Source organism: Phyllobates terribilis, unplaced genomic scaffold (assembly GCF_046119375.1).
Source record: "Phyllobates terribilis strain yellow unplaced genomic scaffold, ASM4611937v1 Scaffold_13__5_contigs__length_258822181, whole genome shotgun sequence".
Classification (NCBI taxonomy): Eukaryota; Metazoa; Chordata; class Amphibia; order Anura; family Dendrobatidae; genus Phyllobates; species Phyllobates terribilis.
Window position 1 is genome coordinate 186828044 of NW_027362773.1, and position 22076 is coordinate 186850119.

General features: G+C 41.7%; 1 protein-coding gene across 2 annotated transcripts in view; it reads right to left on the reverse strand.

The window, feature by feature from the left end:
- Positions 1-22076, reverse strand: part of GNAO1 (G protein subunit alpha o1) — a 190209-nt gene that overhangs the window by 115288 nt on the left and 52845 nt on the right. For both annotated transcript variants that reach the window (XM_073659088.1, XM_073659089.1), the window contains exon 3: positions 634-775. In XM_073659088.1, the coding sequence (XP_073515189.1) occupies positions 634-775 (142 nt within the window). The remainder of the gene's footprint in view (positions 1-633; positions 776-22076) is intronic.

The window sequence follows — 22076 nt, forward strand, 5'->3', positions numbered from 1 at the left end:
GAGAGGAGTTGACTCCTAACATCCCAGCCACCTCTCTCAATTCCCCTCCCTCTCAGCTCCTGAGCTGTTATCAGTCCTGCAGAATGATCAGCCACCAGCCTTCACTAACAGCAGCTTCCAAAGCAGTTCTCCTAATCATCTGCTTGCTCAAAAGTAGTGTTATCTGCATTAATGTGTAGTGGCAGAACAAAGCTTCTCACCAGAACTGTCACTCAAGAAGGAGCACCGCCCCCCCCCCCAAGCAACCAGGAAGTAAGGAGACTGCATAGCTGTGAGCTGATTGAGACAAATTGAGAATACCTCATTAAATCTTTTCACGGATTAAAAAAAAGTAGCAATTTTTGGAAATAGAGATCATTGATGTAAATGCCGATAATTAACAGCCAGTATGTTACTTTTGCACATTACTGAGTATCTTATATACCGTGAACAACTTTAATCTCTACTAATGGGCTCCTTTAAAAGCGGCATAAAAACTGCAAAAAAAAAAGTGAAATAAATTCTAAAAGCAACAGACATGAACTAACATTTTAGTAACTTATTAGAGACTGCAATTACTAATCACTAACCAAAGGTTCAAGGCCCTAAATGAGTGAAATATAGATATAAAAAGGAATAAATAATGAAACTTACCCTTCGCTCCTTGTCGCCATATTCTATACCCAGGGTGTCCATGGCACGAACGATGGCTGCCAGGGATTGGATAGTGTTACTATAAACCACAGGCTTGTACTGCTTGACATCTTCACCTGAGAAGCCATCTTCATGGATAATTCTGCAAAAATCCAAAACAAAAATATAAAATTGGATTAAATATCAATATATATAAAATATCATAGTGCAGTAAATCCCAATGAAAGGAGTGGGATTCATGGCGCTGCCTCTCTGCACCAGCCATAATAAAGCTTTGTATGAATTATTAATTGCGGCAGACACCCCATTATACCAAGTACTGGAATGAAGAAGCTCAGATTACAGGAAGCTGGGTCCGACAGCATTATGGGTTAAGAGGTTTTATAAATATGGATTAATGGCCACCGTGTAAGTGCTCGGAAACCACTTAAAACGTCATGATGTATCAGGATTCGGAGACGTAGTAGTACTCGTCGTGGGACCTGTAAGACGGCAGGATGGTCTTCTCTTCTGGTGACTCCCATAGGAATAAAAGGATTGAGCATGTTGAAATTCGACATGCATGACCCTTCTTTCCCTCCCGACATCGGCCATCAGGGGGGGAGAGTTGGCACATCATATTGATAACATTAATTTAATGTTTATGGCCACCTTAACAGAAGCCATCACAATATTATTTAATTGTAAAGTGCTGCGGAATATGTTGGCGCTATATAAATTAAAATTATTATTATGTACATGAATAGATTAAGATTTATGTTTTATAGGTCACCTCACATATGTATGGGACACTTTTGATTAAACCTTTCTTAAGGAAGTATAATTGCAAAAGCTTCCCCCAATATAAAGGCCACGTCTTGTTACCCTTCACAATCAAGCTTTACACAACTGAAAATGCTCAACACAATCAGTCTGAAGTCTAATGGGATTGAGAAAAAAAGCCTTAAAAATGGAGGTCTTAGAAAAAGTATAAGACCATACACATCTGATAGGCCATACACAGCGATTTTATCTGGATGGGGTTGTCTCGACTCTCCTCGGATGTTGCAGCAAAGAAAGGTCGGGCATGTTGGAATTCAACATGCCTGATCCTTTTAGTTTCATAACCGATAAGCCACCGTCAGAGGTGTCTTATTACAGGCCTACACCCCTTTGCAATTAAGAACATGTGCACACTTGGTAAGAGGAGAATGTATTAAAAAAGTTGTCAGGAATTGCTTTTCAACCGACAGAAAAGTAATATACAAGAGGGACTGTACATGATCAACAACCTTAATAAATAGCGAAACATCATCACAATTGCATCATAAAATATAAAGGGGTCTTCAGAACCCCAACTCTTGGAATCAGTGGGGTTCCAAGTGGCCAGACTCTCAGCGATCAGGAAGTTATCCCCTATCCTATGACTAGGGGATAACTTCCAAACTTCAGAATCCTCCTTTAAGGGTCAATATTCTGGACCATGAATCAGAATTAGAAACAAATATTTTTAAAGTAAAATATTTGGAACTTTTAAAAATTGAGAACACCTTAAACAAATTGTTGAGAATGGCTCTGTTAGAGAGGACCTTATACCATTTTATTTTACCTCACCATTGCAGAAATATAGTATTTGGCGCTTAAACAGATAATACCCACTTGGACTTAATGAAAATTATCAGATGCTTTTCAGTAGTGGCGTGTACTTCTTCCCCTGCATGTGTTACTCCCAGCTTATGACTGGTCAAAGTCATACAGGTGGAAGAAGTACACGCCCACTCAGTGAAAACTATCTGATAACACCCACTTTGACTTAACTCATTAGGCGCCAATACTTTTATTGCTAAAATCTCCGAAATGGAGGCAAAATGTAAAAAAAAAAAAAAAAAATCATAGTTCAGCCACTATAAGATCAAGTGTCCAGTTCAACATGAAAATTTGGGTTAAAAGTGGAATGAAGACTGTGCAGAGGTCGTCAAAAGATATGCTCCACGGTTAGGGGTGGGAAGGACGGGCAAAGGATGGTCGTTTGGGTGATAGGCTGCAGATAATAGCATAACTGGGAGGGATTGATAGAGGAAAAGGTTTTAGAGGATTGATAGGGCTTGAATAGCATACCGCCAGAAAATTTGGAGCTGGATTAAGAAGACATGGATAGAAATCTCGCTGTAAGAAGGGAGCTGGGTTTATAGGCTTTTAGTTTTTGTTACAGAAAAGACATAGATAAGCTTTCCCAATCATCTGTCACCAGGAAAGTTCTAGCCAGAGCCTCCACAATACAAGCAAAAAAACATTAAAAAAAATATGTCGACATGTGCCATTGGAAGCCTAATGTATACGGGCACCTGCACGTAATCATTCTGGATTGACTGCATTTCAGATAATTAAACAACGATTAACATACACTGCTTTAATCTAAATGTTAATCCAGTAATCTAAAAAAAAAAAAACTGCCTGACTTCTTGTCTGCATCATGCAAATGTGACATAAATGATGCTCCCGCAACTCTCGCTTTAAGGACCTTGCTGGACAGAAGACTTAGGGATGATAAACAAGATGCTGGATCAATAGAAGAGATTTACTGCCTATGCGCTGGGCATTTGTTGGTGGAAATTTAAGACTGGGCTGGGGAAGTTTATAGCAAAAAATATGCTATGGAAAAGCTGTAGACACTATACAGAGAGCTCGTCAGCTTCTATATGGCGTCCGTTGAGGAATGCACTTATCAATATGGTGGACAGACTGTTCTACTTTTTCTATACCATGTCATGTATAGGTCTGACGTTCTTTTCCGATTAATTTTTTTATATATTGAGCCTAAAATATTTACAGGGAATCTGCCAGTAGGTTTTTGCTATTTGATCATAATGTTGGGGCTGAGAGCGTGATTCCAGTGATGTGTCACTTGCTCAGCTGATTGCTCTAGTTTAAATACAAATTAGCAGGAGATTATCACTACAGGACAAGGTGTCAGGTGCCAGGCAGTCCAGATAATTTGTGTAACCCCGCCCCCAGCACTGATTGGCAGTTTGTTGACTAATCACACGGGAAGCAACCAATCAGAGGTGTGGGCGGGGTTATACAGAGCTCCACATTCTGACCACTGCTACATCTACAGCAGAGAAAACAGGGATTGTATCAAAACTGCACCCATGAGTCCAGTAAGTGATACATTGCTGGAATCAAGCTCTCTGCCCTCTGCCCCTACATCATGCTGCTGTCAAATAGCATAGCCTCTTTAAAGATATCTTTTACAGAACAAAATTCTCTACATAGACAAATTTAAAGGGGTTGTCCAAAAAAAAGTGAAAGTATAAAAGTAACTCCGTATTCTCCTCTTCCTTGCCCCAATGCTCCAGTGGTCCCCGACGGTCTTTGTATACTTCCATACACGCATAGCATGACATACGATCATGTGACTGCTGCAGCCAATTACTTGCTTCAGGGGGTAAGGCATGCAGGGAAATAAAAACTGGAGGTGTCGCTGATGTCTTTACGCTGGGGCTGCAATAATTAGGCGATTATTGTTTTGAGTCTATTTTTGTCAGTTTGTTTTATATATACATATATAAATGTTATCATATTTAATTTCATGTTGTTTAAAGGGGTTTTACAAGCACAATATTGGTGGTGAATCCTTTATCAGACTGGTGGATGTGACTATGATCATTTTCTTCAATCATCTTAGTGTAGGGGTTCTGGCATTTGTGTGTTGAGTGCTGCAGCCTCTCCCCCAGTGGTGTGACTTGAAGCACGTGGGACCCAACTAAAAATCTCCCAACAGCGCCCCCAATCATCAGAGGTCTTTAATAGTACTGGTCTTTGGATATGGGCTAAAGAAACCTTCTGCTTTCTGTACTAGGCACCAAAACCCGTGAGCGACTGCCACCCCTGCCCCTGCTCTTTGGAGTTGGACCCCCTCCAATCTGATGTTGCAGTGTATTTGGAGCCGTTATATTCCCTCCTCAGATCTCATTGGGAAGAATTAAAGCAGGTTTCTAGTATAAAATTTTTTTGTTATTGCACCCCAAACAAGATTTTAATTCATGAGCCTCCTCATTCAGAGCCAGCGATATTGTAGCCAGTGAATTGAAGGCTGATTTGCTGCACAAATATAAGACAATGTAAAATGATTGCCGGAGAACAGAGGCGGCGGCGGCTCGGATCCTGCTGAACGATCACTTCTCATCCTCTGAGCTATTTCCTAAAACTTGCAGAAGATTTTACCAAACAAAGGGCCTATTTCTATATGTTACGGACCAACGAGCAGATCAGCAATAAAGGATCGTCAGCCGGCAGATATAGAATGAGGCTTCATCTTCTGGGGGCTTTCTTAATGTGTGGATTCCTGCACAGGGTGGCTGTTTAGACGTAGATCGTATAAAACATATATACAATTTTCCCTATTCAATTTTTACAAGAATGAAGCAGCTCGAAAAAAAGAAAAACAACAACTGTCCAACTGAAAATGCTACTTTGCAATCTTGGTTGCAATGAATGAAACATAACTACATAACCGTGTAAGAGGCAGACAATCTTGGGAGCTCTCCTACTTCTTTCAGGAAATCATACTATAAGGGTAGACCATGTAAATCTGCTCTAACGGTAGCAATTCAGATTATATGTCACCTATACCTGTCGTGTAGACGACCATCTAATGTTTATGCACGGCGTCCTGACTTCTTGATGAGACTTCAGGGGATAGGAAGATCAGGCATGTTGAATTTCAACATGCTTTACTCTCTGTTCATCAATGGTAGCTGGCAGCAGCCTATTCTTCTTCCCCTATTGAAATTACAAGCAGTTTTCACTCACCCAAGAATGCAGGCATGGGGGAGTTAGGAGGAATAACTTTCGTTCAATCATTAAATTGCCATCTAGAAGGTAAAAGCACCTTAAAGGCAACCAGTCAGGCCACCACCACAGCCATAGGTCATGAACATGAGATCATGGGGAGTCTGACACATGGCAGCCCTACTGATATCTACTTCAGTAGTAGCTGGATATAAGCAGTGTATGGAGAGGAACACCACAGCCCCATAGGGGCCACTATTGAGTATTGCAGTTTATCTCCTAAGAATAAGTCATCAATGTCAGTCCTGGACAGCCTCTTAAAAATGGAATCTGTCAGTAAGATCAAATCACATATCTGGGCATACAACTCTCTGAAAGTTAAATTTATCAGCACCTTTATATCTTCTATCTGCTGCTGCATTCCTAAGAAATCAGCTTTTTAAAACATATGCCAATGAGGTATTAAGTGCTTTGGACACTACCCGAACCTGTGCCTCATGAGATTTTTTTTCCAGCTAAGAATGAGCCTCTTTACCTTAACTGATAGTTCGTCGTCCGATTTCTTTTTTTGCCTGGTCCTAATGAGACACAGACAGCGAGCTATCTATTTTCTAAAGAGGCTGGTACTGGGCGGGGCAACACGGGAGGTAGAGGCATGGGAAGTGCTCTGTCACACCCAGAGCACTTAGTGCCTCATTTCCATATGAATTTAAAAGCCAATTTCTCGGGAATGCAGCAACAGATAAAAGATATAAATGTGTCAATGGATGTAGCTTTCAAATACTTGCATTCACAGATACAGTATGTGGGTGGGGATAAAACCATGAATTACTTATTATTTTTACATTGGTGGAGATGGCTCAGAACCATTTGTAAGCATCGTTAGTTTGTGAACCCCATCTAGAAAGGGTTAAACAAAAAGAAATAGCAGATGGAATCAAGCACAATAGCAAAGAGGGTGAAGAGAACCCACACGGAAGTAAATTTCCTCGAAGGGCTCATACACACATCTGTTCTTGAATGTATTCTGTCCGTAATTTTAATGGACAGAACACAGATATACCGTATTAATTTTAAGAAATAGATTCAAATAAAGGTTTTTTTTTTTGAGAAACTGTTGAAAAAACAGGTACAGGTTTTATTTTGGTCCAATTTACTGATTAAAGTTGCCAATTGAAATGACTGGGTCTGTGGGGAAAAAAAAAACACGTCCAAAAAAAAATCTTATAAAAACTTTTGTAATTTTTTTTTTTTTTTAAATCCGGGAAAAATGGCCACACAAATTATAAAAACTGAGACACAAAGCAAAAATGGATCCAGCAAATTTAAAACATAAAAAAGGGTAAATTTTTTACATATGAAAAAAAAAACATGGACATGTGAATGAGGCCTAAGAGTCATATAATTTACTTATCACCAGTTTTTTTCCCGCCTTCAGCTGCACGGATATCAGTACGTCCTCATTAGGAGTACAGATGATGGCAGTGATGGGTCAGCCTCTGTCTCCTCCTCTGAGTGTTCTGCTTCTCAGCTTATCCCCAGAATTAGTTAGTGAAAGAGGGGCTGAGCTGACCCATCACTGCCATCATCTGTACTCCATATGATATCAAGGCAGCTGAAGGCGGGGAAGCAGACTTGGGAATAGCTGGGGTTTGGAAGCCACTTACGTGCATTTTTTTTTTACAGGAATGAAGAAAAATCCTCTAACAAAGTGGTTTGGAAAATTTTATTACTTTCCATTATAGTCAAAATTATTAAAAATAACTAAATGTTTATTAGGTGCACACGTTGAGTATTCGCAGAAGATTTTTCTGCAGCAAAAAAAAAGTGTTGGCAGGAAAATCATTCTGTAAAATATGTGCTTTTCTTCCCCAATTCATATGAAAGGGGGAAAAACGCTGCAAAAACCTAGAAAGAATTGACATGCTGCAAATTTGCTAAACTACTTTGATGGTTCCAATCCGCAAGGAAAAAACAAAAAGCAGCGTGAAATTTCAGAAACTGCACTCATTTTGCTGGCACTGAATGCTGCAGCAAAAACACAGCATGTGAACAAGCCCTAGTCATTGTTGTTGATGAAATGTCACATCTTACAACAGAAAATAAATGTAATTTTACAAATAATATTTCCAATTTCCTGTTATTTATATTCTTTTTAGGCTATAGGTTCAGTGCAAGGCTATGTTCACACGTTGTGTTTTTTTCTGCAAGCAAAACCGGCTCTCTTGGCAGTAAAGAAGCTGCTTAGAAAAAGCAGGTTTTGGTGCGTTTTTCAGGATCCCAAAGTTGAGCTTTGCTTCCACCATAGAAGCATGGACACAGGTCACCAATGCAAGACATACAGTACAGACCAAAAGTTTGGACACACATTCTCATTGAAAGATTTTTCTGTATTTTCATGACTATGAAAATTGTACATTCAAACTATGAATTAACACATGTGGAATTATATACTTAACAAAAAAGTGTGAAACAACTGAAAATATGTCTTATATTCTAGGTTCTTCAAAGTGGCCACCTTTTGCTTTGATGACTGCTTTGCACACTCTTGGCATTCTCTTGATGAGCTTCAAGAGGTAGTCACCGGAAATGGTTTTCACTTCACAGGTGTGCCCTGTCAGGTTTAATAAGTGGGATTTCTTGCCTTATAAATGGGGTCGGGACCATCAGTTGTGTTGTGCAGAAGTCTGGTGGATACACAGCTGATAGTCCTACTGAATAGACTGTTAGAATTTGTATTACGGCAAGAAAAAAGCAGCTAAGTAAAGAAAAACGAGTGGCCATCATTACTTTAAGAAATGAAGGTCAGTCAGTCCGAAAAATTGGGCAAACTTTGAAAGTGTCCCCAAGTGCAGTTGCAAAAACCATCAAGCGCTGCAAAGAAACTGGCTCACATGAGGACCGCCCCAGGAAAGGAAGACCAAGAGTCACCTCTGATTCTGAGGATAAGTTTATCCGAGTCACCAGCCTCAGAAATCGCAGGTTAACAGCAGCTCAGATTAGAGACCAGGTCAATGCCACACAGAGTTCTAGCAGCAGACACATCTCTTCAACAACTGTTAAGAGGAGACTTTGTGCAGCAGGCCTTCATGGTAAAATAGCTGCTAGGAAACCACTGCTAAGGACAGGCAACAAGCAGAAGAGACTTGTTTGGGCTAAAGAACACAAGGAATGGACATTAGACCAGTGGAAATCTGTGCTTTGGTCTGATGAGTCCAAATTTGAGATCTTTGGTTCCAACCACCGTGTCTTTGTGCGACGCAGAAAAGGTGAACGGATGGACTCTACATGCCTGGTTCCCACCGTGAAGCATGGAGGAGGAGGTGTGATGGTGTGGGGGTGCTTTGCTGGTGACACTGTTGGGGATTTATTCAAAATTGAAGGCATACTGAACCAGCATGGCTACCACAGCACCTTGCAGTGGCATGCTATTCCATCCGGTTTGCGTTTTGTTGGACCATCATTTATTTTTCAACAGGACAATGACCCCAAACACACCTCCAGGCTGTGTAAGGGCTATTGGCCAAGAAGGAGAGTGATGGGGTGCTACGCCAGATGATCTGGCCTCCACAGTCACCAGACCTGAACCCAATCGAGATGGTTTGGGGTGAGCTGGACCGCAGAGTAAAGGCAAAAGGGCCAACAAGTGCTAAGCATCTCTGGGAACTCCTTCAAGATTGTTGGAAGACCATTTCCGGTGACTACCTCTTGAAGCTCATCAAGAAAATGCCAAGAGTGTGCAAAGCAGTCATCAAAGCAAAAGGTGACTACTTTGAAGAACCTAGAATATAAGACATATTTTCAGTTGTTTCACACTTTTTTGTTAAGTATATAATTCCACATGTGTTAATTCATAGTTTTGATGCCCTCAGGTGAATGTACAATTTTCATAGCCATGAAAATACAGAAAAATCTTTAAATGAGAAGGTGTGTCCAAACTTTTGGTCTGTACTGTATGTGAAACCATAAAACCATTTTTGGAAAAAAGGGCAATTGGATCAATTTATTTAGTGGGGAAAAAAAATTATGTCTGAAAAAATAGTGACTATTCTGAGCAAAAAAGTTCATACCAGTTCATGAAAAAATACACAATTACAAATGTAGCAGTTGGGGGAGGTGCACTGGTCGGGAATAGTTTGCCTAAGACATTAGCAAAGCATTGAGTTTGTAGAACACTGTTTACTTTCACACTTTGGTCAGCCCTTGAGTGGCTCAGATATTGTTCAATTTCATACCTTGGGCAGCCAATGTTTACTTTGTACACATCACTAATTTAATTAAACTGTACTAATCCTAACTGCCATTCTCAGGTGAGGACACCAAGACATTATGGTTTAAACTTGGGAAATCACAAAAATAAATTGAGTTTCACATACTGCTGTACCTGCTTGTTTTCACTAAAAACGCAGCAAAACCTGATACCTGTGTTTTTGCACTTACTCATTGCTTTGTATGGGTGAAAAAACGTTGCAAAAATGCTGAAATAAATGACATTTCCAATTCAGTCAAGAAAAAAAAGCAATGTATGTGCATGAGATTTCTGAAACCTCATAGCTTTTGCTGGTACTGTAAAACAGCTTTTAATTTAAATACATTTGCATTAAAAAATGCAGCAAAAAAAAAAAAAAACATGCAGCAAAATGCAGTGTGTGAACATAGCCTAAGAATGCTAGCACTGAATAATAAGATGTCAGGTGTCCTCTAGGTATGTCCACGCAGCCACATCAGGCATGGCTGCGGACAGGAGGTCGGCCGGCACGAGGTGGCTTTATCAAACTTGCACTTTGCCGAGGAATTCCGCGGGGCTATTTTTATGCCGCAATATATATAGTACAGGCAGATTAGATTCTCCAGTGCAATGTTTTCTCCTTAAACACATTATACAGATACTTCCGCAGTCTGCAGAACTGAAGCCTCAAGGTTTGAGATCATCAGGAGTGTCCGAGATGGGTTAAAATCCAGGTCGCTGACGTAGGTGTCACTGTAAGAAGGATGCAATTCATCCATTGCTGTAAAAAAATGTGTTCGTCACTAGTTCTCCACTGGAGACCTCAGGCCAGGTCAACATTTGCTCTAGATTTTCATGAGCAAAGTGATTCTCTACCATCTTAGGTCATAATGGAAACTTTCTCTTTTTTTTTTTTTGTAAATAGGATAGTTGACTTTCTGCCAAGTACTACATTAACCAAATCATCAGCGAAACGCAGAAAAAGAGTTGGGATAACCGCTACGCCTGCTACGCCGCATCGCTTACACGTCCCCTGCAAGAGGATTTTTCTTTGTATATTTCTTACAACCACAAATATATCGCAAAAAAAGCAGTTTCCAAATTTCCTACAGTAAAATCCGGTGATGAAAACCGAGGATTGAAATATTGATGACAGATCCTTAGGCTAGGACCTAAACAAGGGCTCATTCAGACGGGTCAGTGAGAAACAAATCGGACAGCGCTCGGATGCCATCGTGTGATGTCCGTTTTTCACAGACTGATGGATAAAAGATGTGGAGAAATTTCTTTTTATTTTTTTCTCATCCGAAAAAAAAAAAACTGATGAAGATCGAAAACACTGATGAAACTCGATCCGGGGCCCAGGTTGGGGGAATTATACAAGGAAAGGGCCCAGGATGGAGGGGCATTATACAAGGAAAGGGCTCCCAGGATGGAGGGGCATTATACAAGGAAGGGCTCCCAGGATGGAGGGGCATTATACAAGGAAGGGGCCCAGGATGGAGGACATTAGTCCTCCACGCAGTATAATGGGCCCCACACGGTCCTCCACGCAGTATAATGTGCCGCACACGATCCTCCACGCAGTATAATGGGCCCCACACGGTCCTCCACGCAGTATAATGGGCCCCACACGGTCCTCCACGCAGTATAATGGGCCCCACACGGTCCTCCACGCAGTATAGTGGGCCCCACACGGTCCTCCACGCAGTATAGTGGGCCCCACACGGTCCTCCACGCAGTATAGTGGGCCCCACACGGTCCTCCACGCAGAATAATGGGCTCCACACAGAATAATGGGCCCCACACAGTCCTCCGCACAGAATAATGGGCCCCACACAGTCCTCTGCACAGAATAATGGGCCCCACACAGTCCTCTGCACAGAATAATGGGCCCCACACAGTCCTCCGCACAGAATAATGGGCCCCACACAGTCCTCCGCACAGAATAATGGGCCCCACACAGTCCTCCGCACAGAATAATGGGCCCCACACAGTCCTCCGCACAGAATAATGGGCCCCACACAGTCCTCCGCACAGAATAATGGGCCCCACACAGTCCTCCGCACAGAATAATGGGCCCCACACAGTCCTCCGCACAGAATAATGGGCCCCACACAGTCCTCCGCACAGAATAATGGGCCCCACACAGTCCTCCGCACAGAATAATGGGCCCCACACAGTCCTCCGCACAGAATAATGGGCCCCACACAGTCCTCCGCACAGAATAATGGGCCCCACACAGTCCTCCGCACAGAATAATGGGCCCCACACAGTCCTCCGCACAGAATAATGGGCCCCACACAGTCCTCCGCACAGAATAATGGGCCCCACACAGTCCTCCACACAGAATAATGGGCCCCACACAGTCCTCCACACAGAATAATGGGCCCCACACAGTCCTCCACACAGAATAATGGGCCCCACACAGTCCTCCACACAGAATAATGGGCCCCACACAGTCCTCCACACAGAATAATGGGCCCCACACAGTCCTCCACACAGAATAATGGGCCCCACATAGTCCTCCACACAGAATAATGGGCCCCACATAGTCCTCCACACAGAATAATGGGCCCCACATAGTCCTCCACACAGAATAATGGGCCCCACATAGTCCCCCACACAGAATAATGGGCTCCACATAGTCCTCCATACAGAATAATGGGCTCCACATAGTCCTCCATACAGAATAATGGGCCCCACATAGTCCTTTTGGTGATGGTGCTACTGCTTCAAATACACAAAGCAATTGAGGCTCCCCCCATGTATCTCCCTAGAATGTCTGGAAACTGGGGTATCCCTGGCATGTAGCATGTCCCCAGTATGGTCGCTGACCCATCTTCTCAGCTCTCGTTCAGTTTTTCCCACTTAATTTAATGGGCAGTCACTTAATGAAGTAAATAACCCCCCATTGTCCTCCAAGTGGCAAAGTGACGGCATACATATCACCCACCTGTGGTCTCACTGGTAAATGTTTTTGTGACATTAAACTTACAAAATGCATTTTCCACATCTAAACGTACCCATCTGCTATCGAACCAGGTCCTAATTGTTGTTTTTTTCCCTGTAAAGGCCATTTACTAGCTGGTGTCCTATAGACCTCACCTTCTTAAAGGTAATAAATATACAGGGGGTGGTCAAGATACCAGTAAGGTCGGGGTCAGCCATCAGAATGCCCCTATGTCTCTTACGGGCTACTTTAATTTCCTCTGCTTTGTCATAAAAAATTCCAATCAATCTGGTCATCAATATCTGATCAGGGACTAGTCCTGAGGATAGATCATCAATATCTGATCAGGGACTAGTCCTGTGAATAGATCATCAATATCTGATCAAGGACTAGTCCTGAGGATAGATCATCAATATCTGATGATGGACTAGTCCTGAAGATAGATCATCAATATCTGATCAGAGACTACACTGTGTGCAGAATTATTAGGCAAGTTGTATTTTAGAGGATTATTTTTATTATTGACCAACAACTATGTTCTCAATCAACCCAAAAGACTCATAAATATCCAAGCTTAATATTTTTGGAAGTTGGAGTGGGGTTTTTTAGATTTGGCCATCTTAGGAGGATATCAGTTTGTGCAGGTAACTATTACTGTGCAGAATTATTAGGCAACTTAATAAAAACCAAATATAATCCCATCTCACTTGTTTATTTTCACCAGGTAAACCAATATCAGTGCACAAAATTTAGAAGTAAACATTTCTGACATGCAAAAACAAAAAAAATAGTGATCAATATAGCCACCTTGCTTTATGATGACACTCAGCATCCTTCCATCCATAGATTCTGTCAGTTGCTTGATCTGTTTTCGATCAGCATTGCGTGCAGCAGCCACCACAGCCTCCCAGACACTGTTCCCAGAGGTGTACTGTTTTCCCTCCCTGTAGATCTCACATTTTATGATGGACCACAGGTTCTCTATGGGGCTCAGATCAGGTGAACAAGGGGGCCATGTCATTATTTTTTCTTCTTTTAGACCTTTACTGGCCAGCCACCCTGTGAAGTAGTTGGATGCATGTGATGGAGCATTGTCCTGCATGAAAATCATGTTTTTCTTGAACGATACCGACTTCTTCCTGTACCACTGCTTGAAGAAGTTGTCTTCCAGAAACTGGCAGTAGGTCTGGGAGTTGAGCTTCACTCCATCCTCAACCCAAAAAGGTCCCACAAGCTCATCTTTGATGATACCAGCCCACACCAGTACCCCACCTCCACCTTGCTGGCGTCTGAGTCGGAGTGGAGCTCTCTGCCCTTTACTGATCCAGCCTCTGGACCATCCATCTGGCCCATCAAGAGTCACTCTCATTTTATCAGTCCATAAAACCTTTGAAAAATATGTCTTAAGATATTTCTTGGCCCATTCTTGATGTTTTATCTTATGTTTCTTGTTCAAAGGTGGTCGTTTTTCAGCCTTCCTTACCTTGGCCATGTCCCTGAGTATCGCACACCTTGTGATTTTTGATACTCCAGTAACGTTGCAGCTCTGAAATATGGCAAAACTGGTGGCGAATGGCATCTTGGCAGCTTCACGCTTGATTTTCCTCAATTCATGAGCAGTTATTTTGCGCCTTTTTTGGCCAACACGCTTCTTGCGACCCTGTTGGCTATTTGCCATGAAACGCTTGATTGTTCGGTGATCACGCTTCAAAAGTTTGGAAATTTCAAGACTGCTGCATCCCTCTGCAAGACATCTCACAATTTTGGACTTTTCAGAGCCAGTCAAATCTCTCTTCTGACCCATTTTGCCAAAGGAAAGGAAGTTGCCTAATAATTAAGCACACCTTATATAGGGTGTAGATGTCATTAGTCAACACCCCTCCTCATTACAGAGATGCACATCACCAGATTTACTTAATTGGTAGTTGGCTCTCAAGCCTATGCAGCTTGGAGGAGGACAACATGTATAAAAAGTATCATGTGATCAAAATACTCATTTGCCTAATAATTCTGCACACAGTGTAGTCCTGAGGATAGATCATCAATACCGGACCAGAGAGTAGTGCTGAGGATTTAAGGGTATGCGGATTCATAGCCTACTCTTTGAATTTTTATTAGAAGGTTATAAAGTCAACGTGTTTCGAAGTTTAAATGACTTCATCAGGACAGGACATAACCAAACTTCACACCAAAAATGTACTTTTCCTGCAAAGCAATGAATCACCCATCACCAGACTTTGAGGCGTGTTGACTTTATAACCTTTAATAAAAATCCTTTATTGAAATTTCTCATCTTGAGTTCATCCTTCCACGTGGACTTACCAGCAGTGCAGGGAAGAGCCGCTTTGAATAAGCATACTCTTCGAACCGGTCTGATGACCCGTGGTTCTGCAGCAACTCATACATGAGTTAACATTGTTGCGTACAAAAACTTTTCAAGGCGAGCGTGTAATCACTTTTACTTTACTTGTTTTTAATCAGCTAAAGCCCTATTTTGCACTTGTCTTGCTTTCCAGTTCTGTCTTATAGTCCTGAGGCTAGACCATCACTGTCTGATCAGGGACTAGTCCTGAGGCTGTCTGATCAGGGACTAGTCCTGAGGCTAGATCATCACTGTCTGATCAGGGACTAGTCCTGAGGCTAGAACATCACTGTCTGATCAGGGACTAGTCCTGAGGCTAGATCATCACTGTCTGATCAGGGACTAGTCCTGAGGCTAGATCATCACTGTCTGATCAGGGACTAGTCCTGAGGCTAGATCATCACTGTCTGATCAGGGACTAGTCCTGAGGATAGACGATCACTGTCTGAAAATTATATATTATACTAATATTGTCAGTGTGAAAACCGCAAAACTTCCAAGATATTTTTGAAGGGGTTGTCCCATTATTCGAATAGGGGCGGATCTGCAGTACCCCACTGCAACCACAAAACAGTAGACAGAGCTGTGTAGCTCCACTCCGCAGCTGAGCACACCCGTCAATGAAAACAGCTGATCGGCGGAGGGCGGGGTGTTGCACCCCCATCTATCTGATATTGATGACCTACCCTAAAGGATAGGTCATCAATATAAAGTACTACACAACCCCTTTAAATATTGATTCTGATATTGAAAATTGGGGAAAAAAACATGACCTAAAACATGTTTTAAAAAATTAATTTAACAAAAAATTTCACATCACGAGTGCAAGAGAAATCTGGTGATATAAATATTGTGTGTGTGTGTGTGTGTGGGGGGGGCACAAAGGACCCTTAGGAAACACTAATGTTGGCACCAGGGCCTGCCTACCCCATGACTCAATGTTTGTTTTAGTCTATGCCTGCTTCGGTATGTTATTTTTCTAGATGTCGGCATTGCGCATCCCTCTGTTATTCTTCCTGGAAAAATTGAATAAACTGACAACTGTGTTACTATTTATGGTACTAACAGGGAAGCCCCACACTACGAGATATGAGAAGTCCTCGGGACGTATCTTATTTATAAGGTGGACGGAAACAATGAATATATACATTTCCAGGAGGAGTAACAGAAGTACTGGCTAAAACAGACATGTCAGGAGAGCCAGCCGGCATATGCTGGGACAAGAAAGGCGATGGTCAATAGTAACTAAATATATGAATGTATTAAGTAAAAGCAATGGTGAGCCACAGGAAACTGGTAGCAACCTGGGCATGAAAGAGCCCATCCAGTAAGACGGTGCCATCTTGGTGTGAATTCTGCATAAAGCACATTATACAGACGTCCTACTAGCAGGCTATAGACCGTCGTCTCCTGTGCACTGGAGGAAATGCAGCACATCTGTGGGAAATATGACGTTCCCAGGGCTCTATATTTGGATTGCTCCCATAGCTTACAGGAGCAAATCAGTGCCTAAAATTATATGGAATTGCTATTTTTTAACATTTTCTGGAAACACCCTATATACATTATGTACAGTCTGTAATATGACAACCTAAAGGGAACAGTGGAAGAGGCGCAGATGTGCACAGCACCTAAATAGAGGGGAGTGCAACTATCACCTAGGGTGGCAGCACAGGGGCCGACGGCTCCAGTCTGGGCCACGAGAAAATGACAGGTAAAAAAAAGTCATAAGTTTACTACAATATAGCCCTATTATTAAAGAGCTGTTCAGTCTTCTGCTAAAAGTCTGAAGACACTTTATGTGACTGCAGACTTCTGAATCCTTGCAGCGTGCTCACTGCACGCTGTCAGGATTCTCCGATATTGCTGCAGAGACCAGGCGGTTGCATAACTGCATTTATGCAATTTGCAAACTTCCAGCCACATACTGAGAAACACGTTTAGCCAGAATATGCAGCTACATGACTACCTGGTCTCGGCAGCAATACCGCAGAATCCCGACAGAGTGCAATGTGCGCACTGTAAGGGTTCAGAAGTCTGCAGTCACAGTGGGACTGCAGACTTAGAAGCAGACCGGACAACCCCTATTATTTTTGGTCTTTTCAGGTCTAGTTTGGGAGCTGTGGCCTTTATACCAAGGGGGCAAGCCTTAGAATAGGCAGCCAATGTTTGATCAGCAGATTGAAGGTTCATTCGTTGTTACACGACCACGGTGCAGCATTAATCTGGGCAGTCGTCCCTGGTAAAGTCCCACCGAAATGAATAGGCTAAACTGCAGCTCAGGGCAAAGCCAAGCTCGTGTACGATTCTGTGCCCGGTTCTGTGACCGTGTACGGTTCTGTGCCCGTGTACGCAATTTGGATTAATCATGTAGACCATGACCATGTTATTGTGGAAAATCCAAGGAGAACTTCCACGCTGGGAAATTTTAAGGCAAATGTGATGGTCCACTGCTCAGGACCTTAACAAACCATAGCATGCATTATCCACAAAGGGCTACCTGTGCTCTGTCGGATTTGCGTATCTGGATATCCGGACCATAAAAAGGAGGCACTTCCACAGGTTTGGATAAAAAGGGAATTTCCAAGCAGTTTGGAGACTTGAGTTGGTTGAGGAACTCTGATATATTACATTAGTGACACGTCTTTAAAAAAAGGATTCCCTAAAGACTAACAAACAAAAAAACATACCTAAGGTTATGTACACAAGTCATGTTTTTTTCTGCGAAAAACACAGCATTTTACTGTCCCAGCAAAGTGATTTGAGATTTCTGATCTCATGCACATATTGCTTTTTTTTTTGTTTTGCAGATTTTTTGACAATTTTTTTTCAGCATTTTTGCATTATTTCTCACCTATTCTAATAAATGGGGAAAACAAACTGATCAAAAACACTTTGTGCAGCGCTTTTCTGGCGGCTATAAACTATGTTTTACGAGAACCACTTATAAAACAAGGACGTAGAAGTGCAGATATATAAAGAATTTTTTTTTTCACCCCCGGAAATGTTGAAAACGGGACGTAAATGTTACAGTCAAGGGTTACACAGGAGAAGACTCTCGGCACGCGGAGCCGATGTGGATATAGAGCGTCACACAGGACACGTCAGCCGTGGCACTCCCAGACTTCCAGATATAAAACCCGCTCATGCGGACGGCTCATTGTTTTGATTCTGCGAGGTAGTAAAAGTGTTTAATGCCTTCCTACCATAAAAAAAAAAAAATCCATGAAGAGGAAGAGATTTTGTCAGTGCTGGGAGGCTGATTTCAGAGTTTCCCGGTAATACTAAGAGACATTAAGCGAGCGGAGCAGACCGCAAAGCTTCCAGGCAGCCATTATATGGGAGCTTTTAGGATTCGGGCAGTTTATGGCATGTGATTATCACCCACACGCCTGCAGCCTACAGAGGGATAACAGAAGCATTTTGTGGCAAATCGCCAGGAAGCAGGAGAGCACTATTAATCTGAACGCAACGTCAACACATGTCATGTAGAAGAAGACCAAGAAACACAACAGGCAGAACCTCATGCTGATACTCCTCTATTGTTGTTCTGCTTTTATGAATAATCCCAAAGGTAAATTACGTAAAACCCAACTGAAAATCCATATGCTCGTCGTCTCAGATACACAGAACAAAATAAAAAAAAATACTATATTACAATTTTTTTGAGTTTTCAGCAGGCTCGCTATCATCAGAGGCAGGTTTACAATGACACGTAACACTGCTATACCCAGCTGATAACACAGGATCTCAATAGGCAATGACCCAGCTTCCCTTCAATCTATACACATGCTCATTAGATGCTTCAATACAAAAGATAAGGTCTGTGTCTGGTTCGTTGTGGCTAATGATCATGTGCCATTTCTAAAGAAGCCCCAGTAGCCAATGAGAAAAATGCAAGAGGTCTATTTTTTATTTTTAATACTGATTGTGATATGGGAAAAAGAAAAAAAAAACTACATTTTGCACAAAAAAAGAAACAAAACAATAGGTCACTTTCTGATGATCGCTTCCCTTTAAGAACAAAATATTGGGGCATAATTAAATCCAACATGTACCACCTTTTTTCCCCATGACATCTAGCATCAGAGGAAAGTTAACTCTATAGGTGCCAAATACTTGCATTGCTAATATTTCCATAACGGAGAGGCAAAATAAAAATAAAAAAGTGTTATTCCGCTCTGTCACCATTATTGCATCATGCGGCTTTTTTCACTGGCCTCGAGTCCTTACACAAGACCCACACTTACTGTTCTGTACAGAAGACTTCTCAGCAGTCTCATTATCATCACAGACAGGATTACAATGACAGGCAACACCACAGGATTCACCACTCACAGGAGGTGATGTCACAGCTCACTTCTTCCCCCTCCCTTCAAAATTACCTTAATTACCAAAAGAGTCTTAGATTATCCCTAGTGGCCAGTGTGAAAATTGCAATTTTTCCATTTTAAATTAGAGATTTGTAAAAAAAAATAAAATTAAAATATATAAAAAAAAAAAAAAAAAACCACTACAGAAACAAAGGTCATTTTCAGATGTCTAACTTTTAAGCTCAGGCATATGGTGTAAAGCTAAAATCTACCAATCTTAGAGCAATGCAGAAAACAATGTCATAATGAACAGCGCCGCCACCATAGTGTCTCACCAGCCTTAGTGCAATATGTCATTGGGATATTACATGGCTGTCCGTATCAAAATAATTCAATAAATGGGAACATGCATATGTGGAAAACCAATTGGTAAACTGGTTTAGCCATTGGTGATTTAATCTGCAGAATGATTGCGGTGTCGCCAGACAATGACCTATTGTTTAATTCAGATTTTTGCGCTACATGTATTGGCAACTTTTTTTGTTTTTTCCCTATCATCCTATTTATTTAAAAAAAGAATAGTAATCTTGCAATTTTCATACTAGCCACTACAGCTTAGACTTATACTTTCTGTTCTTTCAGGAAGAGTTTTCAGCAGGCTCCTTATCAGCAGAGGCAGGTAACACCTCTATACCCAGCTGATAACACAAGATCACTGTTTGTCTCACCTGTTGGACCCCTGGCAATCTATACATTACCCCCTGCCGAGTTGATAGGGGATAACATACAATCCTAGGAATAACCCATGGAAATGGTAATGTTAATCAGTCAGAAGTTACAGAAAGAAGGACATACTTAGAAGGGAAGCCATAATCAGAAACGTGCCTATTGTTGAAAACCATTTTTTGTGTTAAATGTATTTTTTTTTTTGCATTTTTTTTTTCTTTTCATTTAATATTATTTTTAATTTTATTTTTACAATATTTTTGGCAATAGTTTTCACATATTACAATCTGTATTAAAAAGAAAAAATATAATTTTTACAAATTTTCCTAATGACCACTGGGGATTTTTTAGACTAACTTCCTGGTGTTTCAGGAAACAACACATGTACATTAGCTGCAATGAACAAACCCTGAGCCGATCTATTGTATTTAAGCATCTAATGAGCGTGTGCATTGGAAAAAGAAAGGGGAGCTGTGACATCGCCTATTGTGATTGATGGATCCTGTGATATCAGCTGTCTATAGAGTGATTATCGCCCATTATAATACAATATAATAGGGTAAATGTATTTGTTAGGATCTGGTTAATTTTCTACCAGCAAAAGAAAGACCTTCAGCACTGAGCATGTGAAGAAAAATCCAATATAGTACTGGTTATGTTCATCTACCAGAAAAACCTTAAAGGGGTTGTCAAGGCTTGGGGCTCGAGTCTGCAGTCAATTTATGTGACTCAGCAGATAAAGTTACCTGCATGTGACTGCAGACTTGTGAATCCTCACAGCACACACAGGATGCGCTGTCAGGATTCTTTGCAGGCAGGCAATGGACAGTCATTTAATCACAAGTATGCACTTGTTATACTTCCGGTCACATTCAGACTAGACTTGTCCGCACTCACTCAATTGACTTGTATTCAGCGAGGCCACACACGTCTAGTCGGCACGTGACCATATGTATGCAATTTGCTGACTTCCAGTCACACACCCACCCGCTCCTTGCACCAGCACCGGAGAATCCTGACAGCACGCACTGTGAGGATTCACAAGTCTGCAGTCGTCATAGCAGCACGGTAGCTCAGTGGTTAGAACTGCAGCCTTGCAGCGCTGGGGTCCTGGGTTCAAATCCCACCAAGGACAACATCTGCAAGGAGTTTGTATGTTCTCCCCGTGTTTGTGTGGGTTTCCTCCAAAACTCCAAAAGACATACTGATAGGGAATCTGAATTATGAGCCCAATTGGGACAGTGACGATGATGTCTGTAAAGCGCTGCAGAATATTATGGCGCTATATAAGAAATGCATAATAAATATATAATAGACTTTAACCCCAAGGCCAGAAAACCCCTTTAAGTCATTCCCTGAAGATCACAGTGGTTCTTATTAATATGGATATTTTACACTTGCATAACGATCGACTGCTCCATGCCAGGTACACATAGAAAGAAGCAGAAAGGGTCCGACCACCTCTGCAATTTTCTTGTACAGTAGCGGCAAGACTAGGCATGTGTTGTTGATGTCATCTTAAAAGTCCCTCAAGATCTTGTGTATCTTGGACTCGGGCACCTTCTGAGCCTCTCCTGGGAAGATAAGAGTCCCTAATGACACCTCCCATGGTACCAAGAGGGACCCTGGGATCTGCATGGATGCTCCCCAGGTATAAGCAGGCAGGTGTCTCATAAAACAATAATGCACGTGCCCAAGTGGTATGATTGCACAGGTTCACTGTGGAGGGCAGGACCGGCACGGAAAACAACGGATCTTAAATATGACAACGCAAAAAAAAATTACAGGACAGTTGTAGTTTTTTTTTATTTTATTATCAGCAGCATAAATGTTGTAGGAACCTACTTAGATTTGCCCGGACAATGATTTCCTCTACTTGAACACATCCTCCTGTAAGTCACAATAAAGATGACCTTTTTATTATAAGAAATCGGTCAGCAGGATCTACCCTCCTAAGCCGTCTATATGGGCATGTAGGTAATAGGAAGATGAATAAAATGATACCATGATATCTGCGATCTGATGTCTTATTCCAGAGAAATCCATATTTCTCTTAATATGCAAATGAGTTGTTAAGATCTGTGGGCT